Source organism: Callionymus lyra, chromosome 4 (genome assembly GCF_982586985.1).
Source record: "Callionymus lyra chromosome 4, fCalLyr1.hap1.1, whole genome shotgun sequence".
Taxonomy (NCBI): domain Eukaryota; kingdom Metazoa; phylum Chordata; class Actinopteri; order Syngnathiformes; family Callionymidae; genus Callionymus; species Callionymus lyra.
In genome coordinates, this window is record NC_141821.1 from 35,341,525 (window position 1) to 35,356,737 (window position 15,213).

At 39.0% G+C, this 15,213-nt stretch overlaps 3 protein-coding genes across 13 annotated transcripts in view; 1 reads left to right on the forward strand and 2 right to left on the reverse strand.

Moving 5' to 3' along the window:
* Window positions 1-1,329, reverse strand: part of mark2b (MAP/microtubule affinity-regulating kinase 2b) — a 39,846-nt gene extending 38,517 nt beyond the window's left edge. For all 10 annotated transcript variants that reach the window (XM_087790016.1, XM_087790007.1, XM_087790012.1 and 7 more), the window contains exon 1: window positions 332-1,329. In XM_087790016.1, coding sequence (XP_087646142.1) covers window positions 332-382 — 51 coding nt within the window. In that variant the 5' untranslated portion in view covers window positions 383-1,329. The remainder of the gene's footprint in view (window positions 1-331) is intronic.
* Window positions 1,330-1,666: 337 nt separating this feature from the next.
* Window positions 1,667-7,796, reverse strand: krcp (kelch repeat-containing protein). Of its 2 annotated transcripts, none has more exons than XM_087790020.1 (13): window positions 7,604-7,796; window positions 7,200-7,361; window positions 6,921-7,002; window positions 6,736-6,786; window positions 6,355-6,541; window positions 6,193-6,276; window positions 5,983-6,114; window positions 5,735-5,922; window positions 4,974-5,170; window positions 4,795-4,889; window positions 2,965-3,019; window positions 2,770-2,867; window positions 1,667-2,653 (listed from the first exon to the last, which is right to left on the reverse strand). In XM_087790020.1, the coding sequence occupies exons 1-13, from the start codon at window positions 7,663-7,665 to the stop codon at window positions 2,436-2,438; spliced, it is 1,611 nt and encodes a 536-aa protein (XP_087646146.1). In that variant the 5' UTR covers window positions 7,666-7,796; the 3' UTR covers window positions 1,667-2,435. The 2 variants fall into 2 exon arrangements, with proteins under 2 accessions (XP_087646146.1, XP_087646145.1); XM_087790019.1 differs by having other exon boundaries at window positions 5,983-6,117.
* A 584-nt stretch (window positions 7,797-8,380) lies between these two features.
* Window positions 8,381-13,802, forward strand: cct7 (chaperonin containing TCP1, subunit 7 (eta)). The gene is made up of 12 exons (XM_087790021.1): window positions 8,381-8,434; window positions 9,545-9,628; window positions 9,698-9,767; window positions 9,838-9,944; window positions 10,192-10,370; window positions 10,432-10,603; window positions 11,124-11,288; window positions 11,366-11,554; window positions 11,668-11,765; window positions 11,824-11,956; window positions 12,999-13,205; window positions 13,264-13,802. The coding sequence occupies exons 1-12, from the start codon at window positions 8,429-8,431 to the stop codon at window positions 13,492-13,494; spliced, it is 1,641 nt and encodes a 546-aa protein (XP_087646147.1). The 5' UTR covers window positions 8,381-8,428; the 3' UTR covers window positions 13,495-13,802.
* The last annotated feature ends 1,411 nt before the right edge of the window (window positions 13,803-15,213 follow it).

Here is a 15,213-nt window from a genome sequence, read left to right on the forward strand (position 1 = left end):
GTTTTGTTGTTGTTGTGAACTGGCAACAAAGTAAAATGTTTCGTTATTCCTAGTGAAGTCATCCTTATACTGTATTCTCTTAGTTGAAAGTTCAAAACTGAAGATTGTATCGTTATTTCTCCCAGAAAAATGTATACAACACGTACGATCTTGCCAAGCTTATTTCTCCATTTAAACGGGACAGCCAGTAGGTGGGCATACTCAAACACAATGAATACAAACCAGTGAGTGGGCAAGGGAGTGATTCATAGACGCACAAACAGCACAGACCTTACAGCAAAATGAAGAACACACAATTTGAAGTTGTGCTAAGAACTTAGGAAACCCTTACCTGTCCAGAATTATTTTCGATGACTTGTGCCAATGGGATTCTTGTTGACATCTTGCACTGTTGGTTGATTCAGACGAACCTCAGTTTCTATTCTGCATTTACACGTGTACGATTAATGTTGGGGTATATATCCAGTGGAGGTCCAGTGCTAGCCCGCTAGCAACACGTCAGACAGCCCTTCAATCAACAAGTTCACATCAGCCCAGTTAGCTAGCTAGTCACTAGCTAGCGAAAATTGCGAGTCCCATGTTTGGTCACGAAACACAAAAGAATTTTTAAAAAAAGACACAAATGTGTAATTCTATCAGTCCCTAACCAACACAAGCATCGACGCTGTATCTCAACCAGGACTAGGCGACGTTTTACGCAAGTTAGCTTCAGTGGTTAGCTGGAAGAAAAGTTGGCCAGTGATAGTGTTGAACAATTAGCAGTTAGCATGCTAACCAGTCACCATTGACTATAAAGTTATTCCCAGCGAGGTCTAGACCTTCTAGTGTCACGAAAAAAACAATAAAAAAAAATCCCACGACAGTTCCGAAGCAAACTCACAGCGAGGGAATAACTTACAACTAAAACATTATATATCCGAGATAATAAGCGAGGTCACTGACAGGCTAAGATAATTAGCCAGTAAAGCTAAGCTAATGCTATCTGGTTAGCTTCTCCCGCGGTTGCGGTGCTGCCTCAAAGCCGCCCTGGACCGGCACCTCTCCTCTGGCTGTTGCGTGATCGGAATCCGGTGGTTCCGTAGCGCTGCAGTGCAGTGTGTCGACCAACCAGCTCGTCCTCTTCTCCGCCTCTGTTCCGAAACGGAAGGTGGTATCAAGTTGTAAAATCCATCATCGGTAGATCGTTGACTTTTGTTTGTAGGCTAGAGACTCCGTCGATCAAGGGGGAAGATAGTCTTGGGAAGGCGAGGAAGCTGCGGATCTATACGGACGATCCTGTCCTGATACCGGAACAAGCTCGCCGCAACATGGCTGCTTGCACCACGACTAAGGGGAGACTGGGGAGGGCGCTGACGTTCGGCACTACTCGGTTCCTTTCGGAATTGTTTGACGTTGGAATGGCAGGTGCAGTGAACGGATAACTTTCGGTTAACTCAAATGAAAACACACCATTTGATGATCAGACTTGGAAACATGTCTAAGGGGATTAAAACTGACTTTAAATTTAGAACTTAAATATTATTTTTTTTACACACACAAAAAGTTTTTGGACACTCGGGCCACTTATATGTCCGTGTATGTTTTTAAACATTTCTAAAATATTCTGAAAGTTCCACAATAAATTCAGATGCATGGACAACTGGAGGGGATGGTTACCATGACACCATGCACATATATTTCCTTTCACAGTTTTAAAGGAGGTGATATGAAAATTTCTTATTTTGTTATTTGAATATCCCAACGATTCTAAGTTGATAATTCAACTTGTTAAAATCCCCCGACGATGTCACTTAACAGTCAGAATAGCATCAACCTTTGATACATTGAGTTCAAAAAGATGATTTGATTTTAAAATAAATAAATTTACTGACACTGTCCTCTTCTTCCTCACTGCCAGTCGTCTCCATGATTATAGATTTTATCTATTGTCTCGCAATGCCTAAATGTTTAACAATTTAATAAACAATTGTCATTATTGACAATGGTAAACACTCAATGGCTCCCCAATGTTGCCGAGATCCAATACAAGGTCGCCCTCTACTGGACACACATTTGTATAATTAATAGTTGTTAGTAAAAATAACATTTCATGAAATTCACACTTACACATTACATATAACCACCTTTTTATTCACACATAATAACATAAACAAATAAACAAATAACTGAAAAAAAAAAAAAAAAAAACTTTTAAGTACCTTGCAAAAAAAAGTAAAAAAGCTAATGTTAAAATGGATAAAGGGAACGATAGTAGCACTTTGATTCCTGCTTTAAAGCTACTTTTTAAGACAAATTAAAGTCTATCCTGTTAAAACTTTTACCAAATACGAACATGACTATACAATATAAAATAAAAGTAAGCGAAACAAAAGAAACAGAAATAATGACTAAAAGACAGGAAAAAATATATTAATATCAACTTGATTACGCTCTGGTTAACGTTGGTTTACCAAGTCATCCACTGCAAGCGTTGTTAGATCACAGTAGAACTTTCCCTCGTTGTCCCCTCCACCAAACACCAGCAACGTTTTGTTTGACGTCTTCTCACTGTACTCTTCTTCCTCACTGCCAGTCGTCTCCATGATTATAATAGAATGTCCTGCCCTGGGAAGTGACAGCTGAGGAAGAGCCAGTGTGGTCCAACTGCTGGTCTCTTAAAGAAAGAGGGACATACCAGTGTCAATATTTTAGAGACTTTTTCAATATTAACCACAGGTGAAGAAAAAACATCCAAAATTCTCATGTCAGGATCCTGGTGGACTTACTCACCTGTGTCAAATATAAAGGCGTCACTGAGTGCGTTGCTCCCGTTGTAGCCTCCATGAATTAGGAACTTAGTGTCAGATAGCACCGCACTGCCGTGCCAGCTGGACGACATAAAAACACACACATACATGATGATTTGGTGAGCATCTCAGAAGTAAGATTTTCTTCCTTTTTTATCAACTGGACAGGAAGCCTCACCTCCGTGGAGATGGAATTGATCCAGACATTTCCACCGAAGAAAACTCCATCAGACCTGAATCACACACATCAACTTTAATTCAAGTGTATACAAGCCAGACTGGCAAAAACACACACATTTAATCAATCATGAAAGACATGTGGGAGACTCTCAAAAGCATGGAGGTAGGTGCTCTGGTCTGATGAAACTAAATTGAACTTTTCAGTCTTCAAAGCAAACGATACATCTGGTGCAAGCCCAACACATCACATCACCCGAAGAACACCATCCACAGTGAAACATGGATGGTGGTGGGGGCATCATGATGTGGGGATGTTTTTCAGCAGGCGGGACTTGGAAACTTGTCCGAGCTGAGGGAAAGATGGATGGTGCCAAACACTTGAGAAAAATCTGATTTGAGGTTGGGACAATGACTCCAAACACACTGCTGAAACAACACTTGAGTTGTTTAAGGAGAGACATGTTAATGTGTTGGAATGGCCTAGTCAAAGCCCAGACCTCAATCCAATAGAAAATCTGTGGTCAGACTCAAAGATTGCTGTTCACAAGCGCAGATCATTCAAATTGAAGGAGCTGGAGCAGTTTCTAAAGGAGGAATTGGCAAAAACCCCAGCGGAAAGATGTGACAAGCTCATCCAGAGCGACTTGGAGCTGTGGTGGCCGCAAAAGGTGTTCTACAAAGTATTGACTTTCGGAGGGTGAATAGTAATACTCTGTGACTTCTTCTGTTATTTTGTCCTATTAGATGTTTGCTTCACATTAAAAAATCTTCAAAGTTGTCGGCATATTTTGTTAAAATTATGCAAATGCTCAAGGTATCCATGCAAATTCCAGGTTGTGTGGAAGCAAAACACGAAAAAGTTAAATCAACTCAATAAATTACACTATAATAAATCAGTATTCTTTCTACATGATGAATGTTTACTTAAATGAATACTAAAACAATAAGAATATAGGCTCACAAAAGACTAAAGTAACAAAACACGTCAACAATCGTCAGGTATATTTCCTGACAGAGGTGATGTTTTCGTCAGCAGGTGATATTTTGGACTGTAAGATCCCTCCTCCTGTGACTGTGGTGTTTCTTTTGTCATTTATTTGACTTCAGTTTCAGATCAAATAATTTACGTTTCACCAGTTATATACTCCATTCTAAAGAGCAAAGATTAACAGGTAAAGATGTTAAAATATTTGCTCAAGAACCAGCAGAGCTTACAGTTGCTATACCCCATGTTAGTCATCACATCAGGTCAAACTTCCAAAATCCTGTTTAGCTACAGCGGTTTATCTGCCTGGGATCTGATGAAATCGTCTATACATTTATTGTCTGATATGAGAGTTATGTGTTTAAGGAGGTGGATACACTTTACCCAAAATTATTTCGATTTCGGTTCTGAAAAGTTTGTTTCTCTTGGTTTGAAGCGTGTCTGACTCCGGAGACCTTTATGGGAAAATATGTGTGGGAATTTACACACACTTGATAAATGAGATTGTGTGTATTTTACTTTAAAGGAGGTTGTGTTCTTTCAGTTTTATTGTGGTCATTTATAGGGCGTTATGATTTTTAAAAGAAACGAGTGACTGTGTTTTATTTGCTAGGGGGAAAAAAATAAATTGGTGAAGTAATGTTTGGGGCCACAATAATGATTGGTGACCACACAAAAAGACACCAAAGCACATCCATGTTGAGGAAATGAATTAAATTCAAACCAGTAAAGCATAGTTTATAAATGACAAACTTTTAGACTGTTTTATGCATTTATACATTTATAATTTTAAAGTATCTATTTCTGCTCGTCTTAACACATGAAAATATGTGATCTTCTTACCAAGGTCCAGCATGTACAGGTCATTGTAACACACAGGGGTGTCCCATCCTCCAAACATGTATATTTTCCTCTGCTGCATCACACATGCCGAATGACTTTCACAAAAACAAACAATAGATTAGAGTCTGCTACACATCTTGTCAGACTAGGCAGAAACAGAAGGAGTCTGTATATCTTACCCAGAGCGTGGTGAAGGAACGTCTCCGGTTACAATCGGCTGATACCAGATGGACAAGTTGGGGTCGAAGATGTAGAGTGAGTCGCTGCAGCAGTCAGGTTCAGGGTTCGGTCGAGGAAAAACTCCCCCAAGCACAAATAGTTCCCCCCGAAACATGCTGCAAGTGTGGTAAGCTAGAGTAGGGACCTTTCCCTGAGCCTATGGAAAATATGCATTAACACAAATATACCTCTAATTACATCCACTATGACATTTATGTAGACAGTCCTCTCAGACAGTAGATTACTTACTTCCCTTTACAAGTAGATAGTAGTAGTGGTGGTTTCAATAGAGAAAATATGTACATATTTTATTGTATATGGCTTTCAAATCATTTATTTGATTATGGTTTTTAATGGTAAATATTTGATTTGTGAGTGTGTGTAAAATATTAGATTTTTTTTTAAACAATTAACATTTAAATATTCACAGCGCTTGTACATTTTTGTGTTTTAACAGTTATTTCGTCCTCAGCAGCAATGACGGAGGACAAGAGTATACGGTCGACGCCGGCAGCAACAAACGGAAACAGTTACGACTTGGTCAAGAGTCATGTGGTCTGTAAATTATGTAACACCAGAGTCAAGTACTCGGGCAATATTAGAAATACATCCTTGTTCCTAAAGTATTGCGATATATATCAATCGTATGGTTGCCCTTGTAACGTATTGCTAGATTCTTGCCACTACACACACCTAACCATGAGTGCAAAAACACACAAACCTCAACCATGCTCCATCTCCAGCTCTGTGTATCGAGGATGTGGACATCATTAAACCACTTTTTGTTCTTGGAACCTCCAAACACAAAGATCCGTTTGGAATCCGGGTCATAAACAGCTGTGTGACCGATCCGGGACTCAGGGGTGGGTCCTTCTGCCAGTGTCTCAGCTGGCATCCATGACAGGTCCTCTGCTCAGACAGAGTCAGTCAGATGAGATCAGAGAGTTTTTAGTAGCTAATGTTACTGACCTGTGCAGAGCTTCCACATGGGGTCCTTACAAAACTGCATCCTCGATCCTTGACCTCCGATCAAAATGGCTGTCTGAGTGTCAATGGGACACAATGTCTGACCCCAGCGCCCGGACGGAACCGTGAGTGAACCTGCTGTGGTAATAACACAACAAGAACTATCATTGTTAGATGCGTTGGTGTATGAGAGGGTAAGAGTTGAGAACCCACCACTCAGCGTAGGTGTCTTGGCCTGGTGATTCTTGATCTTAGCCTCACCGGGAGGAGTCTTCCCCAAGATGGTTTGATCCTTTTCTGCTTGTAGCATGAGAAAGAAGTCAGTAATTAAAGCATTTCTTTAACATAGGTTTACAATAAAACACTTTCAATCACCTTTATTCATTTTGTTCAAATCTGCTCCACTTGTAAAAAGCTTCTGTCCCTTTTTCGATTGAGCACCCTTCCGTCGAGTAGGTGTAATCTTTATTTCGGGATTCAAGGTAGCTTCATTCTCGGTCTCTCGCTGTCTTTTCCTTTTACCGTTGAGTTCTCGTAGCACAGCTGGAGGCCCGCACAAGTCCTGGTTTGGACACAAAGCAGGGAAATCATTCAACATCACTTACAGAAAGAAAAAAAAATGAACTTTGATTAAAAAAGTTAAGATTAAAATTCTAAGACAAAAAAACAACAACAAAAAAACGGATTCGCCTTCTTTTTATGAAAATATAGATCTGAACGTCAACATTTATCAGGCAATATTTGAGTGTTTCTCACCTTTGGCGTGTTTTCATTTACTGTGAGGAAGAGTGGGGGCTCTGATTCCACCTAATTAGAAAATGAATTACAAAAATTCTCAATTTAAACACGAGTATGTTTTAATTAATTGGTTTGTGAATTATATTGGATATTTGTTGTCACTTTAATTGCACATAAAGTATTTGAAGTTTTAAATAGTTTACCAGGTTTCCTCCTTCCAAAGTCAAATTCAGTGTGACGTTGTGTGTCCACGTCTCTTCCTCCCACTGCTCCCATGACAAACACCTGCAGATAAATTATCAGATAAAGTTAAAAAACATTGAGCTCAGACAAACTTTAAATGTGGTCAATAATAAAATGTGTTCATAAGTTACAGCTTCTAAACCAGATAAGGCAATAAGACAAACATTTAAACCTAACACTGATCAGATCAAAATGTGCTATGAACTATTCTACCTAATGGCAAATCATCAATATCTTACTTGTTATAGGGTGTAAGTTTTCCGATGGTGATGGGGAACTTCTCAGAGTCATCCAATTCTGCATTGACGTGGAGTCTGTCGCCCCAACAGCCACTGCTGAACAGCACCACCTGCCGAACTGATGCAGGGACTGCAACACAAATCCGACGCTCTCCTTTCGAACTGATACAAAATGAATGCCAGTATCTTAGTGACGATATATAGATAGATACAATATTTTACTGCACAAGAACAGTCAACAATTTCATGAGTGTATCTAAGCAGGGCGCGCTATTGAAGGTGGACTAACAACATGTACTTTACACGTATAAATGACATGTTAAACTCGTCCAATTATCCAAACATTACACCATAAATAAAAAGGCATACAATTGAGGAGCATCATAGACAAGTTATCGACTTACGTGAGCAGCTTCTGTGGAGGTGTGTTTTCTCCGAAAACAGCGAAAACCCCAAACTCGCCCATGTTTACGTTGCGCTGTCCTATCACTTTGAATATAGAGAAGAAACGGTCTTATATCAAACACTAACACAGGTGTTTGAGGCGGAATGCTACAAAATGTCACAACCCGCCAGCACGTCGACTTCTGTTTTCCAAACTACGCGCGAAAGCTTTGGATTAAAAAAGAGTATCATTTCGACCAAAAGACACTGATGCGCGGGCGGGATCACCCTCCGTAAACATTCAAAGAACTACAAGCTCCGCTCTTGTGGGACATGAATGACAACGCATTAAACAACACAGCAACTTGCGCCTCACTGATTTCCAACCAATCAAATTTCAACATTAGAGAGCTGCCTTCAAGGACCGCACGTACTTACGGTCGCTTATGATATATGCAATAGTATAATATCACAGAATGTATACGTGTTATCTTCTGATAAAGCAAACAACGTGATATTCAGGAACACATTAAATATCGTAAAACTCATTATAACAGTTTACAGTTTAATTGAATTGTTGCATATTAAAAACATTGAGATGTTGTGTGAATTTAATTCAGCGATTTATTTGTCATGTTGTAATTTCATTATCGCTTACATATTTATTAAATCCTTTTATTGCCCCAACACTTTTCTGGAAGACTGTTACAATATCAATGTTTTTAGTAAATATAACATATTAAAGTCGGCAGGATCCCATGGTTTTGAACGCATCACTCCACAGCTCGTCGAAAGGCATTCTGGGAGTTCATGCCGGTCGGAAGCTTCTCGAAGAAATCGCAAAGATGATGGTGAGTCCGTTAGCTTTCATGCCTCCTGCCTAGAATCGAATCTGTCACCATCTGTATCTGTTGAGTATCCCAATGGTACCACAGTCATCTGAAATGAATCGACATTTAATTTAGTGTCTATGGAGACTCGTATTTCACGTTATAAAGCAATTCAAGTGCACATTTAAGAGATGAGCCGGGGTTAGCACTAGCATTAGCTTTCGATGGGCGGATACAAGTGTGTAGATGATGCTTGTAAGCATTTCTTGTTACTCGAGGTTGTTTTCTAGGTTCTTAAGTATTGGAAGGCGAATTGATATTCGAATTGATAAACTGTTGTGGTTATGACTTCCCACCACAAAATCAACGATATTCTAATTTCTCGGTGTGTTAGCATCTTAGCATTGCTTGTTGGTTCTTTCTTTGTATGACAGCGACAGTTTCAGTGGAGCAGACAAATTAATGTTATTGTGTGTTCTGATGATTCAACGCCATCATAAACGTATGAATCCATCCAAACGACAGATTAGATTTAGAAGTGACAAGAACAACAAAGACTATCATTTTAAGACATTAAAGTCAACAAATCATCAAAGTTGAAAAGGAATAAAAAATATGAACTCGTATAATTTTAATAATTTGACAGAAATTGAAGGATACATCAATGAATGTATAAATTAGTTAAAGCTTTTTTAATTTGTTTTCTTGAAATACTGGTTGCCATAGCTCTCGTGTTTAATTTAACATAATAAACCATTTCTATAGAGATTGCTACTTTTGCAATTATTTAATTACGACACGTGCTCCCTTGGAATAGTTGTTTAAACATGAGTTAACTTTTACTGTGATATAAATTGGTTCCTTAGTTGTAAGTCATCTTTTATCATTTTAACCTCTCTCTCATGAGAGGAATTATTTAACTTTTCAAAAAAAAAATCCTTTGCCAGTTAAGTCTTCATCATTTCATTTAGTTTTCTTGCATAATTATGTTTATCCATCATTGTCTTCATGGAAAAGAAAATGGCCACCCACAAAATAACACAAATGACATTTAAAATTAGGATGATAATCAGAAAAAAATGGCGAAACATCCTTATCACAACATTGTTTTGCTCATTTTTTATCCTACAGCCCGCATCGGTTATCCTGCTGAAAGAAGGGACAGACACGTCTCAGGGTATTCCCCAACTGGTTAGCAACATCAATGCCTGTCAGGTATGTAGATTTATACCTTTAAATGTAAAATAAAATATTATTATGGATAAATAAATAAAAAATTATCAGGTGATATCCGAGGCTGTCCGGACCACTCTGGGGCCCAGAGGCATGGACAAGCTCATGGTCGACAGCAGAGGTGAGATTTTCTGCATTAAAACTGTCATATTTCAGGAATTCATTTTTTTGTTTAAATATGAACTCCTAAGGTAAGGCAACAATCTCCAACGATGGTGCCACAATTCTGAAGCTGTTGGATGTCGTTCATCCTGCTGCTAAGACCCTAGTGGACATTGCTCGATCCCAGGATGCCGAGGTGAGACACTGACATGTATCTGTTATGCATTAAAGTGTCTATCTGCTGCCTGCTATTTACAATTGGGTCTAAATTTTAATGTTTCCCAACATGTGACTGTGTGACACTTAAGCTTGGTACTGTTACCATGCTGTGAAACGGCTGTCAGATGTACATGAATGCATCAAAAATGCTGTTTCAATTATCATATGGTACAGTGTAGAATGAAAGATCTCATTTAATGGACACACTACAATGATGTCTCTAGGTGGGAGATGGCACCACCTCAGTCACCCTGCTGGCAGCTGAGTTCTTGAAGCAGCTAAAGCCGTATGTGGAAGAGGGCCTCCATCCTCAGATCATCATCAGGGCTTTCAGAACCGCCACAAACCTTGCAGTCAACAAGATCAAGGAGATCGCTGTGCCTGTGAAGAAAAACGACAAATGGTGAGAGCTGCTCTCATTGGTCTGTAGCTCAGAGTTTAACCTTGAGTGTTTTTTGTTGTAGGGAGCAGAGACAGCTGCTAGAAAAGTGTGCAGCTACAGCCATGAACTCCAAATTAATCGCAGGCCAAAAGGATTTCTTCTCCAAGATGGTTGTGGACGCTGTCATGTCTCTAGATGAGTTGCTGTCCCTCAAGATGATTGGCATCAAGAAGGTCCAGGGCGGCGGTCTTGAGGTTTGACTTTGCTTCTTTTTTTTTCACCTCAAACGTCGAAACACTTAATAAATGAATAAATTTAATTGTAGAAGTATCAGTATATTGAATGGTTAATTAACATTTGAAATGTAAAAACTTTTTTTTATTGAAATAATGTTGGGATTTTCGTTTTGTTTTTAACTATTTTTATTTAATTCAGTAATTTGTATAGAGAACTGTTTAATTTTATTTAGTTTTCTAAATAATTGAATTAAAAGATTCAAATATGTTTTAAATAATCAATTATAAACACAGTTTGATATTCCTTTTCGAATAACTCCAAAATACATTTTCTAAATTCAATACTTTATATTAAAGTATTGCTATCATGGAGCTACCAGGCAATACCAAGAGTGTAGAACTACTTGATTGAAGTAACATGATCATCATTTTTTCTTAAAGAAATCCTTCTTTCGCCATATGGTTTTACAATGGGTTGTGTTGTAAACCATTGAATAAGAAGTGGTATAATTGAGATGTTTTTGTCCAAATTCCCCAGGACACGCAGCTAATTTCGGGCGTGGCCTTCAAGAAGACTTTCTCCTACGCCGGGTTTGAGATGCAGCCTAAATCCTATGAGAATCCAAAAATTGCTCTGCTCAACATTGAGCTGGAGCTGAAGGCTGAGAAGGACAACGCAGAGGTTCGGGTCAAAAATGTGAAGGTAATGAACTTGTCCACCCATGAAATGCTTGTGTGGCCAAACCCAAAGTACATTGCTGATTCTTGATGGTGTCACAGGACTACCAGGCCATCGTAGATGCTGAGTGGAACATCTTATATGATAAACTTGAGAAAATCTACAAGTCTGGTGCTAAGGTAGTTTTGTCCAAACTGCCCATTGGAGACGTGGCCACCCAGTACTTTGCTGACCGGGATCTATTCTGTGCTGGCCGTGTCCAGGAGGAGGACCTGAGAAGGACCATGATGGTGAGGAGACTTCGATAACAGAATCACTATCTCAAACTCTCATCACTTTTGTCATTTTTTTAGATCTTAATTTGTTTTGGTAAATGTGTTTCTTTTGTGTCTTTGACATGCAGGCCTGCGGAGGCTCAATCCAGACTACAGTAGGTGCCATGACAGAAGATGTTCTGGGTCAGTGTGAGGTGTTTGAGGAGGTTCAAGTGGGAGGAGAACGGTAAGGTTTTGTGTGTCTTAAGTTTACAGATTTGAAATAACGATTTGTATTATTGTAGGTACAACTTCTTTAAGGGCTGCCCTAAAGCCCAGACCTGCACCATCATCCTGAGGGGTGGAGCCGAGCAGTTCACAGAGGAAACTGAGCGATCCCTACATGATGCCATCATGATCGTACGCAGGGCTATCAAGGTTGGACTCTTTTCTCCATTTTTCTTTTCCCATGGAAGTATTCAAAAACAATACCTCGGGACTTTATTTTGTGACGGAACCACTCAGTCACTTGCTCACACTCCGTTTAGATGCATTAACCCTTCAGTGGTAGAAATACTTCTTTTTTTTTTTTGTGTTCTGCAAAATTGCAGAATGTCAAATGTCTGCAATTTGAAAATGTCTTCTGCAAAGACACAAACCTCCATACTACAACCTTTTCAATCCAAGCTTACATTTACATCAAATATAGCTTTGTAACCCATACCATTACTATAACTCTTTATTCTCTCACTCTACTTTAATTTCATTGTTCACAGATCCTCGTCTGCAGCAAAGTTTCTATGTTGTATTTTGGCAATGTTTTGATGTACATTGTGATCTTCATAGGTATGCTCAGGCTGTTTGTTTTTTAGTCTCTTTTGACAGTTTTCATAAGAGAAAATGCCCTCTTACAGTCAGCAGTGTTGATGGGGAAGGTTAACAGCAGAATATGTTCCCAGCTCTTCCTGATTCTTGGTCTGTCCTGAGGATACTGGGCAACAATGTGATAAATGTCTTCTTGGATACCTTCTAAACTTGTAAACGGACATAATGTATTCACTGCAAATACTTTAAAAGTGTGGTTTTAACATTTATATTTATAAGTCGATAATGAATCACACACTCATTCTGCCTTTTTCTTCCAGCTCATTTTTGCACAGTGGCTCCTGTGGTCAGTCTGTCATCTTTAAATGAATCTACTTTCATACAAATATTAGAGTTGTATATTAGGCAAGAATCTGGCTAAACGATGCGTATCACGATAAAGGGGCAGCAATATGATATATTGTGATACTCCAAAATCTGTCCAAACATCAGCTTTAAAAGCTGCTGGAGTCGACAATCAGTGTTCACTCATCGCCAGGATCTAGTGGGATTTCTTTCACATGCCTAGTAAATGTTGCAGATTGTCTCATTGTAACTGAAAGAAGATCAGAAATCAAACTATTTAAACGTCTATATTACAATTTCTTTTTTTCAGAATGACTCAGTCGTTGCCGGTGGAGGAGCTGTGGAGATGGAGCTTTCAAAGTACCTGCGGGATTATTCCCGAACCATTCCCGGTAAGCAGCAGCTGCTGATCGGAGCGTACGCCAAAGCTCTGGAGATCATCCCCAGACAGCTGTGTGACAACGCTGGCTTCGATGCCACGAACATCCTTAACAAACTTCGGGCCAAACATGCCCAGGTAACTTCAGACCATGGTTTTTATTCTCCCTCTGGTTCTAAAGTTGTGTGTCGCACAGGGTGGGATGTGGTACGGTGTGGACATCAACAACGAGGACATCGCTGATAACTTCATCGCTTGTGTCTGGGAGCCGTCTATAGTGCGCATCAACGCTCTGACAGCGGCGTCTGAAGCCGCCTGCCTCATCCTCTCTGTGGACGAGACCATCAAGAACCCACGCAGCTCCGTTGACGGACCACCAGGAGGCATGGGCAGAGGCCGAGGTCGTGGAAGACCACATGCCCACTAAGGATGAAATAAATGTGCATTAAGGTTTTGTCGGACAGGCTAGTCGTGGATCATAGAGTAAAGAAACTCCTTCTGATACTGACAGCCGTCTTCTATCTTGTTTTCTTTCCTGCAGCATTTCTCCTATTATGACATCACTTCCTTCAGCGTCTGGGGCGGCCCCACTGAGAAGGTTACTGTTAAGACGTGGAGCATCTTGCTCGTGTGATTAGCTAGCTGGGAAGAAAAGCACTGAAATTGTAATCATCTTGTTCAATCCAGTATAATTTATGGAAACATTCTTCAATAAACCAACAGCTGACACAAACACTCTTATCTGTTGTAATTCTTAACCTCTACTCTTTTTTAAGTATGAATATATTTTATGTTAAGAATATTACAATTTGCTTCAAGCAAATGCAGTTACAACCCAGCAGCAATACTTAAACTAGGTTTGATTGTACTGAAGGGTTAAGAAGTTGAACTACTCTTGGATTTTTATTTTAATGCAATGAATTCAGACCAATTTTTTTTGCTACTTTAGCCGCCAGCAGGGGGCATTGCCGTTTCGGATGAATGTTCTACAACAGAACTATAGCTCACAAAGTAAGAACCGAGAAAATCGAGGTATAAAATTGAGAATTGATGTTACCATCTTGTTCATTTAGGTAGTAAGTCTTACAGAAGCAATATTAAGTACTTTAAGTCGAGAGAACAACTGCTAGTCTTCAAATCGGTCCACTTTAGTTTGATTTCTCAACTGGTTGGCCAACGCTAGCCCGGTTAGCTTGAGCTGCAGGTGATGTTATGCAAGTATATGATATATTATACAGCGCTTTTCCAGACCAGGGTCACAAAGCGCTTAAACAATCAAAACAAAATTCAATGAAGTATATGCTTTAAATGGCAAAATAAAACTGATAAAACAAGAGTTCCAGAAAATCAAGGAAAAACCTGAACAAATAAAAACTTCTTAAGATGTTTCTTGAAGGAGTCAGTAGATCCATCAAACACAGAGAGAGAGGAAGATCGTGGAAGGATTTCTCTCCTCTGGTCCAGAACCGTGTTCAGGAACCATCAGTAGATTCTGATCCACAGACCTCAGAGCCCGAGCTGGGGTGTAAGGCTGGATCAGATCAGTGATGTAAGGAGGAGCCTGACCATGAATAGATCTGAAAGTAACAACCAGAATTTTAAAATTGATACTGAAAGAAACTGGAAGCCAGTGAAGAGATTTAAGGATCGGAGAAATGTGAGTTCTTCTACTTGAGCCGGTCAGAATTCTCGCTGCAGAGTTCTGAATAATTCTTCACCTCTACTCTGTTGCTTTAAGTATGAATTAATAACATTTTATATTTAGAATATTACACTTTGCTTGTCCACATTTAGCTGCAAAGTGTTTTCACTCAGCCATTGTTTGTTTATGTGAGTATATTTGACAATGGAATTTCACATTTAAAATTAATTCAATTTTCTTATTGGAATGTTTTTTTTAAGCATTACGTTGTTTTAAACTATTTTCATGCTATATTCTTGAAAGTTTAAAAAGAAAATCATTGAATTAAAAAAAATAATATTTTTTATAAAAAATATTTTAATATTACAATTCTAATAATAATAATAAAAAAATGCATTTAAAATGTATTATTAGTAGTGTTTTACATGTAATATACAAATGTGGTAAATTAGTTCCACCACACCAGAAGAGTACCAAGCTACTTGATCAAACTTTTCAGCTCAT